The sequence below is a fragment of the Podarcis vaucheri genome (genome assembly GCF_965113315.1).
Source record: "Podarcis vaucheri genome assembly, chromosome: 18".
Taxonomy (NCBI): Eukaryota; Metazoa; Chordata; class Lepidosauria; order Squamata; family Lacertidae; genus Podarcis; species Podarcis vaucheri.
In genome coordinates, this window is record NC_138756.1 from 8,897,950 (window position 1) to 8,920,186 (window position 22,237).

Below are 22,237 nucleotides of genomic sequence, written 5' to 3' on the forward strand. Positions count from 1 at the left end.
GCTCCATAAGATGCACACACATTTCTCCTTACTTTTTAGGAGGGAAAAAGTGGGTCTTATAGAGCAAAAAATACGGTAATTCGTTCTGGAGGTCTGTTCTTAACCTGAAACTGTTCTTAACCTGAAGCACCACTTTAACTAATGGGGCCTCCTGCTGCCGCTGCACCAACGCTGCACGATTTCTGTTCTCATCCTGAAGCAAAGTTCTTAATCCGAGGTAATATTTCTGGGTTAGTGGAGTCTGTAACCTGAAGCGTATGTAACCTGAAGCGTCTGTAACCCGAGGTACCACTGTATGCCACCACCAGAGGTATACCCCCTTCCCTGACACCCCATACACCCCCACGTTGTTAAGGGCCTTAATTCAAGAACCTTGGTAAAGGCAAATGCAAAGTAGTCCAGTCAAAGGCGACTATGGGGTTGTGGCGCTCATCTCACTTTCAGGCTGAGGGAGCCGGCGTTTGTTCACAGACAGCTTTTTCCAGGTCATGTGGCCAGCAGGACTAAACCGCTTCTGATGCAACGGGACACCGTGACGGAAACAGGAGCGCACGGAAATGCCGTTTACCTTCCCGTCGCAGCGGTACCTATTTATCTACTTGCGCTGGTGTGCTTTTGAACTGCTAGGTTGGCAGGAGCTGGGACCAAGCAACGGGAGCTCGCTCCATCGTGGGGATTTGAACCACCGACCCTCTGATTGGCAAGCCCAAGAGGCTCAGTGGTTTAGACCACAGCGCCACCTGCAAGAACCTTGAGCCAGGCTTGGTAGCATACGGGCACCCAGTGCAAGCTTTTGAGCACGACTTATGTCCCCATCAACGGCCACAGCGGAGTTTGAAGAAGAGTTTGGATTAGATATCCCGCCTTTCACTCCCTTTAAGGAGTCCCAAAGCGGCTAACATTCTCCTTTCCCTTCCTCCCCCACAACAAACACTCTGTGAGGTGAGTGGGGCTGAGAGACTTCAGAGAAGTGTGACTGGCCCAAGGTCACCCAGTGGCTGCAGGTGGAGGAGCGGGGAAGCGAACCCGGTTCACCAGATTACGAGTCCACCGCTCTTAACCACTACACCGCACTGGCTTACACACAGCAGTTTGCACTAGCTGGGTCTCTCCCCGAAGCCCTGCTATAAATGGAGGAGAAATACGATTCTGTGTGCATTTTAATATTGCTTGCAAAAAGGTGCATGTGAGTAGAAAAAAAAGATGTGTACAAAAAAATGTGTTTATTGAGGAGAGATTTGCACTAAGACGCTGGCAGACCTATCACAGGAGGATCTGGAAAATAAACACAGCGTGCTCCGCAAACTGCAAATTGTGGAGAAGTGAAATTAAGATTCAGGGAAAAATATAGACCCGATTTGACAGATTTGTCCAGGTTGCAAGAAGAAAAGGGCACTCTTTCTGCACATGCTGGCTTCTGCTCCCCCATGATTCCCCCCCCAAAAAAGTAGGAATAAAACCATATACTGCCCCAGATTCTGTCACTTTACTCCTGCTATTTTCTGGGATGGTGGGGCTGCAAACAGGTCGTTTCTGGAGCAGATAACACGGAAGCGAGAGCTAAACCTCCACCGTGTTCCACTAGATTTCCGGAAGCGGTTTCATGTTATGAGAAAGCTTGAATATGGTGCAGAAATAAGCGGGGGAATGGAACAAATGGCTGTGTGAACGCTGCCTCAGGAAGTTAGCTGGAGTCAAGGCCTAGGACTCAGCTACATCGATGCTTTGTTTTGTTTTCAGCGTTATAACATTGTGGCACCAGATGGCGCTGTAGAGTCCGATCCTCTGGCAATTTTCCCATTATGAGCTTTACAACGCATTTTCCTGAAACGTACAGATCCAGCCCTCATCAACCACATATTGTCCGTGGACTGGAAGGAACAGCCAATACTGATACTGTCGGCTGGGACGTGTTCCGGACATGGGGCCAGGAAGCAGAGACCGAGGATTTCTGCTCCCGTTTCTCTTTTCATCAGGGTGGCATAGCTGTCAACTTACAGATTTGAAAATAAGGGACCCGCAGCCTCAAAAATAAAGGATCAGCAGCCAAAATAAGGGATTTTCCAAGCACAGGTATGTTCAACTTCTGAGCCCCTCCGAGCCAAAGGCAGAAAGCCCAGCCAGCAGCCAAACGAAGCCTCAAGCGGTGGTTCCCACAGCGCAGCAACCCAGCAAAGGGGATGCAGCAAGGAAAACCACTGTCACCTCTCCGCTGGGAAGCGCTGAGCAAAGGTGAGTCCCCAGGCAACGCGGCCGATTTGATTGGCACAAGGCATGCAAGCTCCACCCCCCCAGTCGTTCTTAGACTCCTTATTGGGTGAGCAACGCAGCCAAGCAACACAGCTGGAGCCTCCCTCCTCCCTGGCCGGCAGGGATTGAGGGAGAGGAGCTGCTTCCTTTGAAACCCGGGAAAATTAAGGGACATCATCAATAAGGGACAGCAGCGGGACACGGCGCTGGGATAAGGGACTTTCCCGCCAAATAAGGGACGCTTGACAGCTATGCAGGGTGGCCAAAGAGCACAGGGTTTTGAAATCCCTTTTGAATGGAGTGGGTCTCAGCCTGCAATAGCCAGGTCTGCCCCCCCCACCTTTGGGATTCCCAAGGGGTGATGCTGCTGGACAGATCATGGTGCCCGCCGGCGTTTTAAAACGGGCCTTTAGAGCCGCCGGTTTCGCATTCCATGCGCCAGGCCTCCTCTAAGGCAAACGGGTGGAGTCATTGGGATCCTTTAGAAGTGTCCGCAAGACCCTTCTAGACCAGGTTGAACTCATCAAGGTAGGAAGCCAGGACCGCGTCCTTAATGTCCTCGAAAACCGTGCCAATGTTCTGCGTGTCCGTGGCACAGGTGAAGTGGAAGTAAAGGATCCGTGGCCTGTGGACGTCGCCGGAAGGACACCCTCCGAAGTCGCCTCCAGGGACCAATAACTTCCTGAAGATGTCCATGTACATTTCAAGGATGAACTGCTTGGCCGCGTGAGCGTCTCGCTTGGGGCCTGGGAAAATACAAGGAGATAGCCTTCAGGCGTGCCAGCGCTAGGGGGCAGTGGTGCTGTCAGACCCCTCAATATTGGGAGCTCAGCTTGCCCAATATTGAGGGGGCAAAGGAGGCTGAATCTCTGAACACCAGCAGCTGGACTGGTGACTGGGAGCGGCCGCCGAGACCATATAACACCGGTCTTGAAAGACCTACATTGGCTCCCAGTACGTTTCTGAGCACAATTCAAAGTGTTGGTGCTGACCTTTAAAGCCCTAAACGGCCTCAGTCCAGTATACCTCCACCTCCATCTTTCTGCCCGGACACTGAGGTCCAGCACTGAGGGCCTTCTGGCGGTTCCCTCGCTGCGAGAAGCCAAGTTACAGGGAACCAGGCAGAGGGCCTTCTCGGTGGTGACGCCCGCCCTGTGGAACGCCCTCCCATCAGATGTCAAAGAGAACAACTACCAAACTTTTGGAAGACATCTAAAGGCAGCCCTGATCAGGGAAGCTTTGAATGTTTAATAGGTTATTGTATTTTAGTGTTTTGTTGGAAGCCGCCTAGAGTGGCTAGGGAAGCCCAAGCCAGATGGGTGGGGTATAAATAATAAATTATAATTATAATTATAATTATAATTATAATTATAATTATAATTAGCTCAGTGTCAATGGCAGGCTCCTCCTGAGCATGAGAAAGACATGCAACGTCAAAGGCGTGCAAAAGGTAAACGACCCCTGGACGGTTAAGTCCAGTCAGAGGCGACTATGGGGTTGCGGCGCTCATCTCGCTTTCAGGCCAGGGGAGCCAGCATTTGTCCACAGACAGCTTTCCAGGTCATGTGGCCAGCAGGACTAAACCGTTTCTGGCGCAACAGGACACTGTAACAGAAACCAGAGTGCACGGAAACGCTGTTTACCTTCCCGCCACCTATTTATCTACTTTGGCTGGCGTGCTTTCAAACTGCTAGGTTGGCAGGAGCTGGGACAGAGCAACGGGAGAGCTCATCCCATCATGTCACCCAGTGTGTTTCACGGCTAGGTCAGGATTTGAATCTTAATCTCCCAGGTCCATAACTGATGCTTGAGGATGCCGGGCTCTGCACTAGTTGGCCGGAGGGAGGGGGAAGTATTACCTGGGAAACTTGGGAAATAAGCAGCCAGGTCAGAACTCAAGATCTTCTCCTCCAGGATGTCCACCTTGTTGAGGAAAAGGATGATGGAGGTATTCCAGAACCACGGAAGCTCCAGGATGGTTCTGAAGAGGTCGAGACTCTCCCTCATCCGGTTCTAACTCGTGGAAGTGGAGGAAGAAGGGAAAAGAAAGTACTTAGGAACACTTGCAAGGAATCGGGCCTCTCAGTCAGTCATGCCTTCCCTGCCCAGAAGCAGCAGGGATTCAGAGAAAAGGATCCTCCCCTTCCCGAAGGACATGAGAAGCTTAAATCAGCATAAAAAGGTAAAGGGACCCCTGACCATTAGGTCCAGTCGCGGACGACTCTGGGGTTGCGGCGCTCATCTTGCTTTATTGGCCGAGGGAGCCGAGTCATGTGGCCAGCATGACTGAGCCGCTTCTGGCGAACCAGAGCAGCGCACGGAAACGCCGTTTACCTTCCCGCTGGAGTGGTACCTATTTATCTACTTGCACTTTGACGTGCTTTCGAACTGCTAGGTTGGCAGGAGCTGGGACCGAGCAACAGGAGCTCACCCCGTCGTGGGGATTCGAACCGCTGACCTTCTGATCGGCAAGTCCTAGGCTCTGTGGTTTAACCCACAGCACCAGATATGGGCATAAAATCTAACGCTTGGAGGCCCTGGCCAGTTTTTAAACCTGGACAGAGTGGCACATTGATCTGGCCAGACAGCAGTTTTCCCTAAATGCCCAACTTTGGCCTTGGAGGGTGGCAGTGAGTAGGCAGCAGTGAGGTAGGTTGGATCTGCCAGGAGTTGTGATGCCTCACCTGCAAATTACCGTATTTTTCACTCTGTAAGACGCACCAGACCACGAGACGCACCTAGTTTTTGGAGGAGGAAAACAAGAAAAAAAATATTCTGACTCTCAGAAGCCAGAACAGCAAGAGGGATCGCTGCGCAGCGAAAGCAGCAATCCCTCTTGCTGTTCTGGCTTCTGGGATAGCTGCGCAGCCTGCATTCGCTCCATAAGACGCACACACATTTCCCCTTACTTTTTAGGAAGGAAAAAGTGAGTCTTATAGAGCAAAAAAATACGGTAAACTGCGGAACTCCCTGGTGCAGGAGGCAGAACTGCAGAACTCCCTCCCTTGGCCTGCTCTTCTTCTGATCTTAAAACTTGATTTCAGCACACACAAACACACACAGGGAAATGTACATGCATTTTATAAAAATCCCCCTCCTTACTTCGCTTGTGTTCTCCTCCAAAGATTGGTCATATTCACTGAGAGAAGCCAAGTAGATCAGGGCAATCACATTCTCAAAACAGTGGATCCACTTACGGCGCTCCGACCTCTGCCCGCCTACATCAACGATCCTGCACAGGAAGGGAGATCATGGTTTTTTGGCTTCTGGGTTTTGGCTTCATGCTACTGGGTTTAAGGTAACCTTAAACCCAGAAGTTGTCGAAAAAAAGGTGTCAAAAAAGTTTATTTATGTATGCTACTACTGTGGCCCGTGATTCGTTAGCCCAAAAACGAGCGAGGTCCCAACCAAAGAAGAATGGCAACTTAAGAGGACAGAATATGCACAGCTCACAGACTTAGAATACGAGAACAAGAAGAACATGCCTTTAGAGAAGATGGGAAAACATTTATTGAATATATTGGGGGAGGGAATTGTGTACACCTGAAAACGTTGGAAGCATTAAGATAAATTCAACAGTGTAAATAAGTTTTGATGGATGCAATAACGGAATACTGAATGGTTTAGTTTTTGTAAAATATGCAGGGATTTATGAAATGTAGAATGAACCATGGAAAGAGAAGAAGGGAAGTCTTAAAGGTAAAGGGACCCCTGACTGTTAAGTCCAGTTGTGGACGACTCTGGGATTGCGGCGCTCATTTCGCTTTACTGGCCAAGGGAGCCGGCGTACAGCTTCCGGGTCATGTGGCCAGCATGACTAAGCAGCTTCTGGCGAACCAGAGCAGCGCACGGAAACGCCGTTTCCCTTCCCGCTGGAGTGGTACCTATTTATCTACTTGCACTTTGCTGTGCTTTCGAACTGCTAGGTTGGCAGGAGCAGGGACCGAGCAATGGGAGCTCACCCCGTCATTGCGGGGATTAAAACTGCCAGCCTTCTGATCAGCAAGCCCTAGGCTCTGTGGTTTAAATGAGTAAATTGTAAAATAATTTAATAAAAATTACACACACACACACGAGTATATATGAAGTTGTACCCAACTAAGGTTATTGTTGTAGTGGAGGCGGCGTCCAATGAAGTTGTATAATCTTAGAAGGGGGCCATGAGATAGGGCTAGGTTGTGACCATCACAAAGGGACTTTGCCCCTCTGAATTTGCCGCTACACTCATTTCAGCAGACATCAATTACGGAGGCTTTGAGACCCATTGGCATCTCTCACCTGGTTTAGCCGGCCAGTCGAAGCCATCAAGGGTGCATGGCTTCAGATCCCGCTCCCGGTTTTGCTCACCTGAGCCTCACCTTCTGCACCGAAAAGCAGTACTCGTTGATGCCCGTCGTCGGCACCCGCGTCCTCAGAATGTCCTGGGGGCTTGGCACGTACCCTGCCGCTGCAATGCGGTCCAGGTTGGACAGGAAGCTGCAAAGGCACGTTAAGGATAGTTGTTTAAATTGTACATGGAAATGGGAAGATAACTTACTAAAGAAAGAGGAGGCTTCGCCCTGCCAGATTTGAAATTATATTATGAAGCATCTTGCCTCTGTTGGTTGAAGGAATGGATGGAATTAGAAAATACTGAATTGCTGGATTTAGGAGGTTATGATAACAGATTTGGGTGGCATGCATATTTATGGTATAATAAGACAAAAGTCCATAAAGGATTTGGAAGCCATATACCGTATTTTTCGCTCTATAAGATGCACCAGACCACAAGACGCACCTAGTTTTTGGAGGAGGAAAACAAGAAAAAAATATTTTAAATCCCAGAAGCCAGAACAACAAGAGGGATCGCTGTGCAGCGAAAGCTGCAATCCCTCTTGCTGTTCTGGGTTCTGGGATAGCTGCGCAGCCTGCATTCGCTCCATAAGACGCACACACATTTCCCCTTACTTTTTAGGAGGGAAAAAGTGAGTCTTATAGAGCAAAAAATACAGTATTTCGAAGATCTCCAATAGAAACCTGGGATAGGTATAAAAACCTATTGGAACGAAAAACACCACATTGGTTATCTCCATTAGAAGTGATGAGTGTAAAAAAGGTCAATATGAGTGGGAAATGGATAACATATGGGAAATTAATACATCTGGAAGGAAGTAAATGGAAACTGAAACGATATGAAGAAATTAAAGAATATGTTAATGATTGGTTACATTATCGCCAGGTCAACGAAATGTTTAAACAAGACTCTAAAGAAAAAGGATTTGATGAAAGTGGATCAAAGTTTGAATTAGAGATATTAAGTAATGATGCACAAATTTTGTCTAAAATGTATAAATTGCTGCTTGAATGGCATTTGAAGGACAAAGAGGTTAAGTCGGTTATGATTCACTGGGCCAAAGATTTTGGGTATAATATACAGCTGAGTGATTGGGTGAAATTATGGAAGGAAGGTTTAAAATTTACTGCATGCAATGCCCTAAAAGAAAATGTGATGAAAATGATGTATAGATGGTATATTACACCTGTCAAGTTAGCGAAAATGTATAAAGTCAGTAATAAATGTTGGAAATGTAAAGAAAAAGAGGGAACATTTTATCACATGTGGTGGGAATGTAAAAAGGTGAAATGCTTATGGGAGATGATATATAATGAGTTGAAAAAAATGTTGAAATATACATTTATAAAGAAACCAGAAGCATTTTTATTGGGCATTGTGGGGAGTGACATAAATAGAAAGGAATGTAAGCTCTTTTTATATGCAATAACAGCAGCAAGAATATTATTGGCCCAAAAGAAGAAGAAGAAGAAGAGTTTGGATTTGATATCCCGCCTTTCACTCCCTTTAAGGAGTCTCAAAGCGGCTCACATTCTCCTTTCCCTTCCTCCCCCACAACAAACCCTCTGTGAGGTGAGTGGGGCTGAGAGGCTTCAGAGAAGTGTGACTGGCCCAGGGTCACCCAGCAGCTGCATGTGGAGGAGCGGAGACTCAAACCCGGTTCCCCAGATTACGAGACTACCGCTCTTAACCACTACACCACACTGGAAGCAAGAAGAGTTACCGACGATTGAAGAATGGAGGATGAAGTTAATGGACTATGCAGAACTAGATAAACTAACAGGAAGGATTTGAAACCGGTGAGACCAGAAATTCACGGAAGACTGGAGTAAATTTACGGACTATTTGAAAATTAATTGTGAAGAACAGATGACGTTTGTAGGGTTGCAAGAAGTTTTGTGAGGAGTATTATTACAAGTATTGTAAAAATGGACAAGGGGTAGGAAGATTTGTTAAGAGATGTAAAGGCAATATAAAGTTAAGAAATGCATAAGAAGTGGTTAAAACAGTGGATCAGAGGTGCTGATGGAAGTCTAAAAAGATTGTATAAGTGAAAAGTTTTGTGGTACATGAGCTGGACAATGGGGGTGGAGATGCTCCTTCAAGTATACTGGGCCGAGGCTGTATATATGCACAAATCTTTTGCCCAACGTGAAACTTGAACCCACAACCCTAAGATTTAGAGTCTCATACTCTAACCAACGCGGGTGGCGCTGTGGGTTAAACCACAGAGCCTAGGACTTGCCAATCAGAAGGTTGGCAGTTTGAATCCCCGCGATGGGGTGATCTCCCGTTGCTCGGTCCCTGCTGCTGCCCACCTAGCAGTTCGAAAGCACGTCAAAGTGCAAGTAGATAAATAGGTACCGCTCCGGCGGGAAGGTAAATGGTGTTTCCGTGCGCTGCTCTGGTTTGCCAGAAGCGGCTTAGTCCTGCTGGCCACATGACCCGGAAGCTGTACGCCGGCTCCCTCGGCCAGTAAAGCGAGATGAGCGCCGCAACCCCAGAGTCATCTGCGACTGGACCTAATGGTCAGGGGTTCCTTTACCCTTACCTAACCAACTGAGGGCTTTTGATAGTGCTGCACAGGTTGTTGTTGGCGGTGTTTTCTACTAGATTTCATAGATTTTCTGTTGTTTAATTTCCATTATATTTTGATTACTTTTTAACTACTATCGTTGATTTGTTTTCAAGCATTCTGTGTTTTTGTCTATGTTTGCTTCGATTCTTGTAAGCCTGAATCTTGTAAGCTTGAATCATAGAATTGTAGAATTGGAAATGGACTCCAAGGATCATCTAAAGAGTCTTGGTTCTGGGAGAAAGACAGATCAATAATTCCAGTGGATCTGCTCTAAACAGAACTTAGTTGCAAGCAACCCAAATGCGTCTACTCTGAGTAGGATAAGAATGGGTGCAACCCACCACCCGGAAACCCGACAGATTTGCCCGTCCTTAAGCGGCAGATGCAAATGCTCTCACTAGAATGTGGAATCCAGCAAATGGTACTCGCTTCGCCTCTGGTAGCAGGTTCGGATCCCGCCATCTCTCCACAGGCTTTTGATCATCCTTGCATGGCGCGCGTCCATCTCCTTCATTTTGTAAGTATCCACAGCCATCAGCAGCTGAGCATTTTGCTAGAAGCAGAGAGAATAACGTAATTTAATATTGTTGTTGTTACAGTGGTACCTTGGTTTAAGAACAGCTTAGTTTAACTTGCATTAAGAATGCTGCAAACCCGGAAGTAGGTGTTTTGGTTTGTGAGCTTTGCCTCGGAATCAGAACGTGTTGGATGTGTTCCATTTGTAAATTGAATCCCCCGCTGCTATGGGAAAGCACGCTTTGGTTTAAGAACAGACTTCCGGAATGGATTACGTTTGTAAACCAAGGCACCGCTGTATTTATTTTGATTCGACCGTAACACATTTGTTAAAGAAGGAAGTGTCCTTCTGGGCAGCTTCTGGTAAGAGAAAAGCATTTACCGCATTTTTCGCTCTATAACACGCACCCGACCATAACACGCACATAGTTTTTAGAGGAGGAAAATCCGTAGGTATGCCACCCGTAGGCATTTCCTCCATAACACGCACAGACATTTCCCCTTACTTTCTAGGAGGAAAAAAGTGAGTGTTATGGTGCAAAAAATACGGTACTTCTTTTATCTCTTACATCGTATGGGGACGCAAATGGCGCTGTGGTCTAAACCACTGAGCCTCTTGGGCTTGCTGATTGGAAGGTTGGCGGTTCGAACCCCTGCAACAGAGTGAACTCCTGTTGCTCTGTCCCAGCTCCTGCCAACCTAGCAGTTCAAAAGCATGCCAGCGCAAGTAGAGAAATAGGTACCGCTGCGGCGGGAAGGTAAATGGCGTTTCCGTGCGCTCTGGTTTCCGCCACGGTGTCCTGTTGCGCCAGAAGCAGTTTAGTACTGCTGGCCACATGACCCAGAAAGCTGCCTGTGGACAAACGCCAGCTCCCTCGGCCTGAAAGCAAGATGAGCGCCACAACCCCATAGTCGCCTTTGACTGGACTTAACCGTCCAGAAGTCCTTTACCTTTCAGGACCTGTGTTATATGGTCTCAGTGGCAGCTCCCAGTCCCCAGTCTAGCTGCTGCATTTTGGATTAGTTGTAGTTTCCGGGTCACCTTCAAAGGTAGCCCCACGTAGAGCGCGTGGCAGTAGTCCAAGCGGGAGATAACCAGAGCATGCACCACTCTGGCCAGACAGTCTGTGGGCAGGGAGGGTCTCATCCTGCGTACCAGATGGAGCTGCCCTGGACACAGAGTTAACCTGCACCTCCATGGACAGCTGTGGGTCCAAAATGACTCCCAGGCTGCGCACCTGGTCCTTCGGGGGCACAGTGACCCCATTCAGGACCAGGGTGTCCTGTATGTTCCCTGTCCCCCCAAAACAGTACTTTGGTCATGTCAGGATTCAACCTCAATGCTTTGGTCTCACCCCGTGGGTTCCTCTTCCCGTGCCGTCGGACTACTCACCGCATTTTCCGGCTGGGCGTAGGAGAGTTGGAGAACCTCCATAGCCTTGACCATAGCCTGGATGGACATGAAGATGTTCTGATAAACCACTTTGGCAAATTCTTTGCGGTCTTCCTCCGTATAGCCCAACCCATGGATTATTCTCATCTGTTTGATGAAGGTGCTTTTCCCACTCTCTCCGGTACCTAAAAGAAATCCCATAGCTCTTATTTTTTTCCTTCATTTCGTTTCATTATACACACACACACACCAGTTGGATTCTTATCTCATTATACATGACTAAGCCATTTCTCACCTTCTCACCCCTTGCCTTTTCCTGTAAGACCTATTGCAGTCGTTAAGAGTCGTCAACAGGCTCATCTCAGCTACCTGCCAATCTCCCATTCCCACCACCCTTCTGAGTAATACCCCTCCCCACCTTCCCACTATATAGAAGGATCTGGCAACTTCTGTTTCAGTGTATCTGAAGAAGTGTGCATGCACACGAAAGCTCATACCAAGAACTAACTTAGTTGGTCTTTAAGGTGCTACTGGAAGGATTTTTTTTATTTTGACACACACCAGTTGTTTGTTTTTCTTTTAAAAAACTCCTCAAAGCGGTGTATGAAAACTAGGGTCCGATGTACCGGTGGTATTTGACTCCTACTAAGGTAGCATAAGAGGACGCAGGCGGCCCTGTGGTCTAAACTACTGACCCTAGGGATTGCTGATCAGAAGGTCGGCGGCGGTTCGAATCCCCGCAACGGAATGAGCTCCCGTTGCTCAGTCCCTGCTCCTGCCAACCTAACAGTTTGAAAGCACGTCAAAGTGCAAGTAGATAAATAGGTACCACTCCAGCAGGAAGGTAAACGGCGTTTCCGTGCGCTGCTCTGGTTCGCCAGAAGCGGCTTAGTCATGCCGGCCACATGACCCGGAAGCTGTACGCCGGCTCCCTCGGCCAATAAAGCGAGATGAGCGCTGCAACCCCAGAGTCGGCCACGACTGGACCTAATGGTCAGGGGTCCCTTTACCTTTATCTTTACTACAATCCACGGCTCCAGCCCTTCCCAGATTTAAAGCTGGCTGTCATATTGTCTCTTAATCGTCTCTCCTTTCAGGCTAAAGGACGCCCAAATCACTCACAGTTTCCTATGAGGAGTTAAGACTCCAGGACTGTGACTGATCAAAATGGGCAAACAGTTACCGTATTTTTTGCTCTATAAGACTCACTTTTTCTCTCCTAAAAAGTAAGGGGGAATGTGTGTGCGTCTTACGGAGCGAATGCAGGCTGCGCAGCTATCCCAGAAGCCAGAACAGCAAGAGGGATTGCTGCTTTCACTGCGCAGCGATCCCTCTTGCTGTTCTGGCTTCTGAGATTCAGAATATTTTTTTTCTTGTTTTCCTCCTCCAAAAACTAGGTGCGTCTTGTGGACTGGTGCGTCTTATAGAGTGGAAAATACGGTAAATAGAATATTGACACAGCAGCATATTTCCCCAATTTTTCATATATATATATTGATATGTCTCAGCTAGACTTCAAAAAGGATTTCATTCAGCTTAAACAACCCCAGATGGGTGTATACCTTTCCCAACTAATGCACGGATCAGAAAAGTAATAGATTTTTAAAATTAGTGGTAGTATCGGTACTGTGTTGGCAAACTGTGGGAGTGGAAGACAGGAGTGCCTGGCGTTCTCTGGTCCAGGGGATCACGAAGAGTCGGACATGACTAAATGACAACAATAATCAGTACTGTTTATGTGCCCTTCGCTCCAGAGTCCCTCGGCAAGGACAGATCCTGAAGCTGAGGCTCCAGGACTTTGGCCACCGCATGAGAAGAGAAGACTCCCTGGAAAAGACCCTGATGTTGGGAAAGATGGAGGGCACAAGGAGAAGGGGACGACAGAGGACGAGATGGTGGGACAGTGTTCTCGAAGCTACCAGCATGAGTTTGACCAAACTGCGGGAGGCAGTGGAAGACAGGAGTGCCTGGTGTGCTCTGGTCCAGGGGGTCACGAAGAGGCGGACACGGCTAAACGACTAAACAAACAACCAAAAAATATGGAAGGCTGGATCCTGCTCCAAGCCCATCACTCAAGCCTTGAGCCTCTCCCCAACCTAGCTAGCAAGCTCCTTGTCCGAGGAGCAGTTACTCACCGAGTAAAAGCAACTTCAGCTCCCACCGATCTCGTTTCTTTTGCTCCTGCAGAAGCCGGTTGATTTCTTTATCTATGGCGACGGCGTTCTTCTCCTCCTCTGAGAGAAAGCAGATGCACCAGACCATTGTGGCGGGACGTGAGATGGGGTCCCCCCTTACCAATCTCAGACCAGATGGAAAAGACCCCAGCCTGATGAAAAGCATGCACAGGAATAATTGTTTTTTTTTTAAACGCAGAAGGTTTGGTAAGAAAAATGTCCACGGGTGTACGGTCCAAACCCTCCTCCCTAAGGAGGAGGGACCCAAGAAGAGATGGTGCGAGATCAAGTTTCAGCAGAACAGGGAATCCAGAGGCTTGATCACAGAAGCCTTCCAGGATCCATAGCTGGCAAGGTGAGGGATCTCATGGGAATCGTAGGATCCAAGAGGTTGCCCATGGAGAAGGAAAGCAAACACTTCGGCTGAGGTCAGACACGCGGGCAGCTAACTGTTCGCGAAGGTTTCCACTGCCATTCGTAGGAGCTGTGCCCAACCGCCGTAAATTCCATTCCGCTCAGCATCCACCTTCCAGCGACCGCAAGGTGATCCAGGAGCTTTTAAGAGCAAGGTGTGGATTGTTTCTCTTCAGATAAGAGAAAAGGATTTTAAAAAGGAAGGAAGTTAGTCCCAGTTCACTTTTGTTTCTTCACAATCACCTTCACCTACACCGATAGTTTTTTCTATCAAACAAAGTGGTTGGTTGGTTGGTTTTTAAATAATCTTTATTTAATTATAAAATTCATATCCTGCCTTTCTTCCCAAAGGAGCCCAGGGCAGCAGACAACCAGAGATAGAACAGTGCAAACATCTTAAAAATAATTTCAGCGCAGATACAGACATCATCACAACAACAACAACAACAACAACAACTTATTATTTATACCCCACCATTTCTGGGAAGCTCCCAACAGAATATTAAAAACATGTTTAGACATCAAACATTAAAAACTTCCCTAAACAGGGCTGCCTTCAGATGTCTTCTAAAAGTCGTATCATTGTTTATTTCCTTGACATCTGATGGGAGGGCGTTCCACAGGGTGGGCGCCACCACCGAGAAGGCCCTCTGCCTGGTTCCCTGTAGCTTTGCTTCTCACAGCGAGGGAACCGCCAGAAGGCCCTCGGAGCTGGACCTCAGTGTCTGGGCTGAACGATGGGGGTGGAGACGCTCCTTTAGGTATACAGGACCGAGGCCGTTTAAGGCTTTCAAGGTCAGCACCAACACACTGAACTGTGCTCAGAAACGTACTGAGAGCCAATGTAGGCCTTTCAGGACCGGTGTTATGTGGTCTCGGCGGCCGCTCCCAGTCACCACAGTCTAGCTGCTGCATTCTGGATTAGTTGTCATTTCTGGGTCACCTTCAAAGGTAGCCCCACATAGAGCGCATTGCAGTAGTCCAAGCAGGAGATAACCAGAGCATGCACCACTCTGGCGAGACAGTCTGCGGGCAGGGAGGGTCTCATCCTGCGTACCAGATGGAGCTGCCCTGGACACAGAATTGACCTGCACCTCCATGGACAGCTGTGAGTCCAAAATGACTCCCAGGCTGCGCACCTGGTCCTTCAGGGGCACAGTTGCCCCATTCAGGACCAGGGAGTCCCCCACACCTGCCCGACTCCAGTCCCCCCAAAACCTCTGTCTTGTCTGGAGAAGATCTCAGCTTAGAAAGCTTGTCGGAAGAGGAAGGTCTTTGGCAGGGGCCGAAAAAGCAACAGAGATAGCACCTGACCTAAATTCAAGGGGAAGGTAGTTCCAAAGATACTACCACAATAAGGAGAGGCCAGTGGGTCAGGCCAATAGCCCATCGAGTCCTACGTTCTGTTCTCACAGTAACAAACCAGATGTCGCTTCTGGCAAGCAAAATGGTCAAAGGCCTGGAAACGATGCCTTATGAGGAACGGCTAAGGGAGCTGGGCATGTTTAGCCTGGAGAAGAGGAGGTTAAGGGGTGATATGATAGCCATGTTCAAATGTATAAAAGGATGTCACATAGAGGAGGGAGAAAGGTTGTTTTCTGCTGCTCCAGAGAAGCAGACACGGAGCAATGGATCCAAACTACAAGAAAGAAGAATCCACCTAAACATGAGGAAGAACTTCCTGACAGTAAGAGTTGTTCAACAGTGGAATTTGCTGCCAAGGAGTGTGGTGGAGTCTCCTCCTTTGGAGGTCTTTAAGCAGAGGCTTCACAACCATATGTCAGGAGTGCTCTGATGGTGTTTCCTGCTTGGCAGGGGGTTGGACTCGATGGCCCTTGTGGTCTCTTCCAACTCTAGGATTCTATGATTCTATGATTCTAACTCAAGCAAGACCTAAGTGCAAGAAGAGCAACTCTTTCCCTTCCTGAAGTTTCTGGCAACTGGTATTCAGAAACGTTTCATGAAAGACCGGTTTTCTACAATGCGCGCAAGGCACTTTCTGATACGATGGCACCTGCAGGATGCGCTTACCTGCAGATTGAGTGGGTTTATAAGGGGTGAGACCACCTTTCCGGTATCCTGGTTCCCTGGTGTTTGAGGGTTTTCTACATCAAAACCAAGGGACGCTGGTGGCGCTGTGGTCTAAACCACTGAGCCTCTTGGGCTTGCTGATCGGAAGGTTGGTGGTTCGAATCCCTGCAATGGAGTGAACTCCCGTTGCTCTGTCCCTGCTCCTGCCAACCTAGCAGTTTGAAAGCACACCAGCGCAAGTAGATAAATAGGTACCACTCTGGCGGGAAGGTAAACGGCGTTTCCGTGCACTCTGGTTTCCGTCACTGTGTCCCGTTGCACCAGAAGCGGTTTAGTCCTGCTGGCCACATGACCCGGAAAGCTGTCTGTGGACAAACGCCGGCTCCCTTGGCCTGAAAGCGAGATGGGCGCGCAACCCCAGAGTCGTGCGGGACTGGACCTAACGGTCAGGGGGTACCTTTACCTTTATGTCAAAACCAGTGCCTTGAACTTAGCCCAGTAGCTAATTTGCATGGAATTGGAAGACGGCCAGCAATCTGGTTCATTGACTGGTTAACCGCACAAGTTCCGGCTGGTTAATCTACAAAGTTGTGGTTGATGGAGCTTACCCATTCAATTTGCATGCAAGTAAAAGCTGCTTTTCCGAAGGAAGAAAGATCCCTGAGATTAACTGCAAGAGCTTCACTGGCCGTTCCCCAAGTTGGTGAGGCTCATAGAATTGGAAGGGACCCAAAGGTCATCTAGCCTGCAATGCTCATTTAACAACAACAAACAGAGCCTTCCGTGTCAACGGCCCAGTCCTGTGGAACACTCTGCCACTAGATATCGCATTTTAGATATTGCCTGCCGGGAACTTCCCCATTCCGTCAGGCCTACTAATTTTGATGTGGTTTTTATTGTATGGTTTTATGTAAGATTGTTATAAACCACTCTGCTTGTTGTTTACGAACAGCAATATATAGCTATTTTTTTATAGGTCAACAAAAGGAAAGAAACGGAATCGGGGTCGAGGCAAAGGGAGCGGCGTGATTTGGGCTGTAAGCAGCAGCAAGAGAAGCAGAGAGGCTGTGGTTCGTTCGTAAGCTAGTCTGAAAACAGCGGAAGGAATGGAATGTGACTTTGTGCCATCCCGATAAACATTGCAGGGAACCGAACAATGGAAGATAGTAATGAACTCTCCCAGCACAAACAGGTCTGCAACTAAAACAGGGGTCAGCAAACTTTTTCGGCATGGGGCCGGTCCACTGTCCCCCAGACCTTGTGGGGGGCCGGACTATATTTTGAAAAAATAAAATAAAAAATGAACGAATTCCTATGCCCCACAAATAACCCAGAGATGCATTTTAAATAAAAGGACACATTCTACTCATGTAAAAACATGCTGATTCCCAGACCGTCCGCAGTCCAGATTTAGAAGGCGATTGGGCCGGATCCTTGGTTGCTCACCCATGAACTAAAATGTATATGCAAACTGGATTTTAAATTTATAAGATGCAGCAGAGGTGCTGTTTGTAAGGAGGGAAAAGAGGGCAGCTGGAAGAATGGTTTAATTGCAAGCGAAGGATCACAACCAGCCACTAAATAAACAATTCGGCTACGGGAGGAAAATGATGGACAGGTGTCAGAAACCTGATTTTAAGGCGTCGTATTAAAGTGATTCGGTTCCATCTGTAATAATTTGCGGGAATCATTTTAAAAAATAAATATTAAAAGGGAAGTGAGGAGGAAGTTCAAGGCTGTATTGTGGTTACTCCACACCTTCTGAAACAATACGCAAAACGGAACCACAACCATTGTCACAGCCATTGTCGGGATTTTGCAATACCGTTCTCCAAACAAGCAAGGTATTTGCAAAGTGAATATATTAGGGGGAAATGCTCATTTGATGCAAATTGCATCCACAAAAATACAAAAGCATTCTACAAAAGGGAAATTGCTTTGCAAAAATGTGCTTTTGGGCAAAATTGCATATTTTAGGAGGGATATAAAGAGATGACTTACCCTGAGTCAGAGAATTGGTCTTGTCTGCACTGACTGGCAGAAGCTCTCCAGGGTTTCAGACAGGAGTCTTTCTCGCTCCTAAATGGAGATGCTGGGCTTCAAACCTTCTGCACTCAAAGCACATGTCCTGTCCCTGAACTACACTCCCTCCCCGTTTCAAAAAGGAGAAATTGGCCCTTCAAACGCTGCCGAATTTTCATGAGGACTTAAAAAGGCCAACGAGGCGAAACTGATGCGGGAATGCAGGGAGCTGAATTTTAAGATTTGGGAGAAGGAGGAACTGAGAGTGGCAGCTTCACCTGCACCCAGGCAAGGAACATGCCCCTGAAACAATTCTGGTTTTTGTTTCGTAGGCATGGCCACTGCTCCCATCACCTTCTGGCAAATAGAAGGGGAAGAAATGGAGGCAGTGAGAGATTTTACTTTCTTGGGCTCCATGATCACTGCAGATGGTGACAGCAGCCATGAAATTAAAAGACGCCTGCTTCTTGGGAGAAAAGCAATGACAAACCTAGACAGCATCTTAAAAAGCAGAGACATCACCTTGCCTGTAACAAAGGTCCGTATAGTTCAAGCTATGGTTTTCCCAGTAGTGATGTATGGAAGTGAGAGCTGGACCCTAAAGAAGGCTGATGGCCGAAGAATGGATGCTTTTGAATTCTGGTGCTGGAGGAGACTCTTGAGAGTCCCATGGACTGCAAGAAGATCAAACCACTCCATCCTGAAGGAAATCAGCCCTGAGTGCTCACTGGAAGGACAGATCCTGAAGCTGAGGCTCCAAGACTTTGGCCACCTCATGAGAAGAGAAGACTCCCTGGAAAAGACCCTGATGTTGGGAAAGATGGAGGGCGCAAGGAGAAGGGGACGACAGAGGACGAGATGGTGGGACAGTGTTCTCAAAGCTACCAGGCATGAGTTTGACCAAACTGCGGGAGGCAGAGGAAGACAGGAGGGCCTGGCGTGCTCTGGTCCAGGGGGTCACAAAGAGTCGCACTCGACTAAACGACTCAACAACAACAACAGGCAGGGACTGTTTTCGCACCTGTGCTCCAAACACCACCTGATCTATCTGCAAAAAAAAGGTCCACACACAGAACACAGAACGTCAGGGTCAGTAAGGAAAAGGACAGACAAGAGGAAGAGGAGGTCAGAAAGGGGACTACCTAAATTATCTTCCCGAAATGCCGCAACACGGACCTGGGTCCCAACCTGCAGCGGAGAGGCCTGCCAACTGCTTTCTCGGCACTGAAAGAACCGAGAAGGTTGCAAGGGGAGCTCTCCGTTCTGGTAAGTCTCCTCCTAGCGAGGCCTCATCCTGTTTGCTCACCGCCCCAACTGAGATGTACCAATCCACAAAACTTCCCCCCTAGTTCTCGCTCGCAAAAGGCAAACAGAAATTGCACTTTTGCTGGCCCAGGGCTTGCTTTGTTTTTGAAAATGTGGTGGGAAAGGAGTTCCCCTTCCTCTTTCGGTACCTTGTGAAACCTCAGCCGCCCGCTGTACGTTTGAATTCCCACAACTCCCCGTGTGCATAAGGAACAAGGGCGTTGGCATTGATTTTATTTCCCTATGGCGTGCATGATATATTGCAAATGACGGTTAAATCGAAAGCAACCCAGGTACAAGGAAAATAAAGCTCATGGCACACACACCCCAAAAAGCATTAAAAACACCCAAGTCATATCCAATTGACCTATTCAGCCCTTCAGATACCAAGCCTGATGAGGAACGGTTGAAGGAGCTGGGCATGTTTAGCCTGGTAAAGGGGGAATTGAGAGGAGACATTGATGATAGATTAGTAATTCTGTTTTATAATTGATAAGTGTAAACTGTTATTTGCTGATGTTTAATTTTACTGTTTACTATTGGATTCTAATGAATCATAGAATCCTAGAGTTGGAAGAGACCACAAGGGCCATCGAGTCCAACCCCCTGCCAAGCAGGAAACACCATCAGAGCACTCCTGACATATGGTTGTCAAGCCTCTGCTTAAAGACCTCCAAAGGAGGAGACTCCACCACACTCCTGGGCAGCAAATTCCACTGTCAAACAGCTCTTACTGTCAGGAAGTTCTTCCTAATGTTTAGGTGGAATCTTCTTTCTTGTAGTTTGGATCCATTGCTCCGTGTCCGCTTCTCTGGAGCAGCAGAAAACAACCTTTCTCCCTCCTCTATGTGACATCCTTTTATATATTTGAACATGGCTATCATATCACCCCTTAACCTCCTCTTCTCCAGGCTAAACATGCCCAGCTCCCTTAGCCGTTCCTCATAAGGCATCCAATAATGGATTATTGAATATTGCTTTATTTGATAGAAGCTGTTTATTTTAAAGTTATTGTGACTTTTTATATTGGATTAGATTTTTAGTATTAATGTTTGATGTTTCATTGCTATTTTTATATGTGTTGGAAGCTGCCCAGAGTGACTGGGGCAGATGGGTGGTGTAATAATAATAATAATAATAATAATAATAATAATAATAATAATTGACATCTTCATCAGACTATGCTTGTTTTCTCCTGCTCTGGAGGGTCGGACCCGAAGCAGTGACTTCAGGTTACAAGAGATTCTGACTAAACATTAGGAAGAGCTTTCTGGCAGTAAAGGTAAAAGGTAAAGGACCCCTGGACAGTTAAGTCCAGTCAAAGGCAATTATGGGGTTGCGGTGCTCATTTCGCTTTCAGGGAGCTGGTGTTTGTCCACAGACAGCTTTCTGGGTCATGTGGCCAGCAGAACTAAACCACTTCTAGTGCAACAGGACACCGTGATGAAAACCAGAGCGCACAGAAACGCCATTTACCTTCCTGCCGCAGCAGTACCTATTTATCTATTTATGTCCCCACTGTGGATAATAATAATAATAATAATAATAATAATAATAATAATAATAATAATAATTTATTATTTGTACCCCGCCCATCTGGCTGGATTTCCCCAGCCACTCTGGGCGGCTTCCACAGAAACCAAAAAACACTAAAATATCATACATTAAAAGCTTCCCTGAATAGGGCCGCCTTAAGATGTCTTCTGAATGTCAGGTAGTTGTCCATCACCTTGACATCCAATGGGAGGGCATTCCACAGGGCGGGCGCCACCACCGAAAAGGCCCTCTGCCTGGTTCCCTGTAGCTTCGCTTCTCGTAATGAGGGAACCGCCAGAAGGCCCTCGGCGCTGGACCTCAGTGTCCGGGCAGAACGATGGGGGTGGAGACGCTCCTTCAGGAAAGACGTGTGGACCCAGAATTGGCCTCCACAGTCACTTACGGACTCACTGTTAAAACCATGTTCATGGAAGACAATCTTACTTGGCTATGAGTGGTCACCAAAGAAGAAGAAGACCTATTTATCTACTTGCGCTGGTGTGCTTTTGAACTGCCAGGTTGGCAGGAGCTGGGACAGAGCAACAGGAGCTCACCCCATCAGGGGGATTCGAACCACTGACCTTCTGATCTGGCAGTAGGAGCTGTTAGATGGTGGAACGGACTCTGCTTAAAAACCTCCCAGGAAGGCGGTGGACTCTCCTTCCTTGGAGGTTTCTAAGCAGAGGTTGGATGGCCACTTGTCATGGATGCCTTAGCTGAGATTCCTGCATCTCAAGGGGTTGGGATAGATGACCGCTGGGGTCCCTTCCATCTCCAGAGATCTACGGTTCCGTGTAGGACTGGGAATGTCTGAGTTTTACGAGACTATGATGGATAGAGCGATGTTATCTATGAAGGAGATGATATATGGAAACCATCTCGATTTGAGGATTGGAAGAACGGAAAATTCACACAGGACTGTTATTACTATTGGTGTTTACCGGCTTAAGGAGACTATCAGAAGAGATCATAAAGAAAAAAGAGAAAATATATGAACAAGATGTGATGTGGAAACAGCAAGATAAGACTGGATAGAATTATGAACTCTGTTTGAACTGATTGGGACATTAACGCAGCAGCAGGAAGATGATCAGAATTCCCCTTCGGATCTTGAAATATGGGTCCCCCCAACAAAATTTTAAAATTTGGCTTTGTAATTCGGAATTTATGTGATATGATTTAATTTGATGTGATTGGCCAGTTAATAAAAATTATTTTTTTAAAAAAAGGACTGGGAATGTCTGTTCTCTGAAACCCGGAGGAGCTGCGGCCAGTGTCGGTGGCCCAAGGATTCCGACATCTACGTTCCTAACCCACCACAGCCAAGTTAGGTGTCTTTTGGAGAGGCTTGACACAGAAACAGAAAAGTGTCAAGCGATCTGGGGTGGGGAGAGAAAACCCTTTCCACACAAGGCGTTGAACTGGAGCATCTTCACCCCTTGCCAGGAAACTGACAAAGCCCTCCCTGCAAAAAAAAAAACACCCAGCCATCTCGCGCCCAGGAAACACAACCAGCCAGCGGCAACAGCAGCAGCAGGACCAAGATAAATATTAGTATTGCAGAGGACATGAAGGAACCAGAGTCCTTGGGCGTGCTTGTCTTCTCCGCACCCAGGCTGTTTATAAGAAGTTCCAAATGTTTAGAGGATTTGCGTTCCTGGTTAAGAGTACAGAGCGGTGAAAGG

At 47.6% G+C, this 22,237-nt stretch overlaps 1 protein-coding gene across 4 annotated transcripts; it reads right to left on the reverse strand.

The window, feature by feature from the left end:
- Nucleotides 1-915: 915 nt before the first annotated feature.
- Nucleotides 916-18,979, reverse strand: LOC309522891 (guanine nucleotide-binding protein subunit alpha-15-like). 4 transcript variants are annotated; one of them, XM_082206579.1, is made up of 8 exons: nucleotides 18,900-18,979; nucleotides 13,206-13,828; nucleotides 11,071-11,255; nucleotides 9,560-9,714; nucleotides 6,598-6,726; nucleotides 5,353-5,482; nucleotides 4,110-4,263; nucleotides 916-2,996 (listed from the first exon to the last, which is right to left on the reverse strand). In XM_082206579.1, exons 2-8 carry the CDS (start codon nucleotides 13,408-13,410, stop codon nucleotides 2,755-2,757), a joined length of 1,200 nt encoding a protein of 399 aa, XP_082062705.1. In that variant the 5' UTR covers nucleotides 13,411-13,828; nucleotides 18,900-18,979; the 3' UTR covers nucleotides 916-2,754. The 4 variants fall into 4 exon arrangements, with proteins under 4 accessions (XP_082062705.1, XP_082062702.1, XP_082062704.1 ...); XM_082206576.1 differs by having other exon boundaries at nucleotides 18,854-18,969; XM_082206578.1 differs by lacking the exon at nucleotides 18,900-18,979 and adding an exon at nucleotides 17,691-18,222.
- Between the last annotated feature and the right edge of the window lie 3,258 nt (nucleotides 18,980-22,237).

Bases quoted from the DNA above. Each gene is read 5' to 3' on its own strand.
- LOC309522891 (XM_082206579.1), bottom strand. From the start codon at position 13,410: ATGCTTTTCATCAGGCTGGGGTCTTTTCCATCTGGTCTGAGATTGGTA. The intron at 6,727-9,559 runs GTGAGAGCATTT...GTGCCTTTGCAG, and splicing joins TTGCTGGATTCCACATTCTA to CTTCCTGTCCAACCTGGACC. The intron at 5,483-6,597 runs GTGAGCAAAACC...CTTCCTGTGCAG, and splicing joins GTGCAGAAGGTGAGGCTCAG to GATCGTTGATGTAGGCGGGC.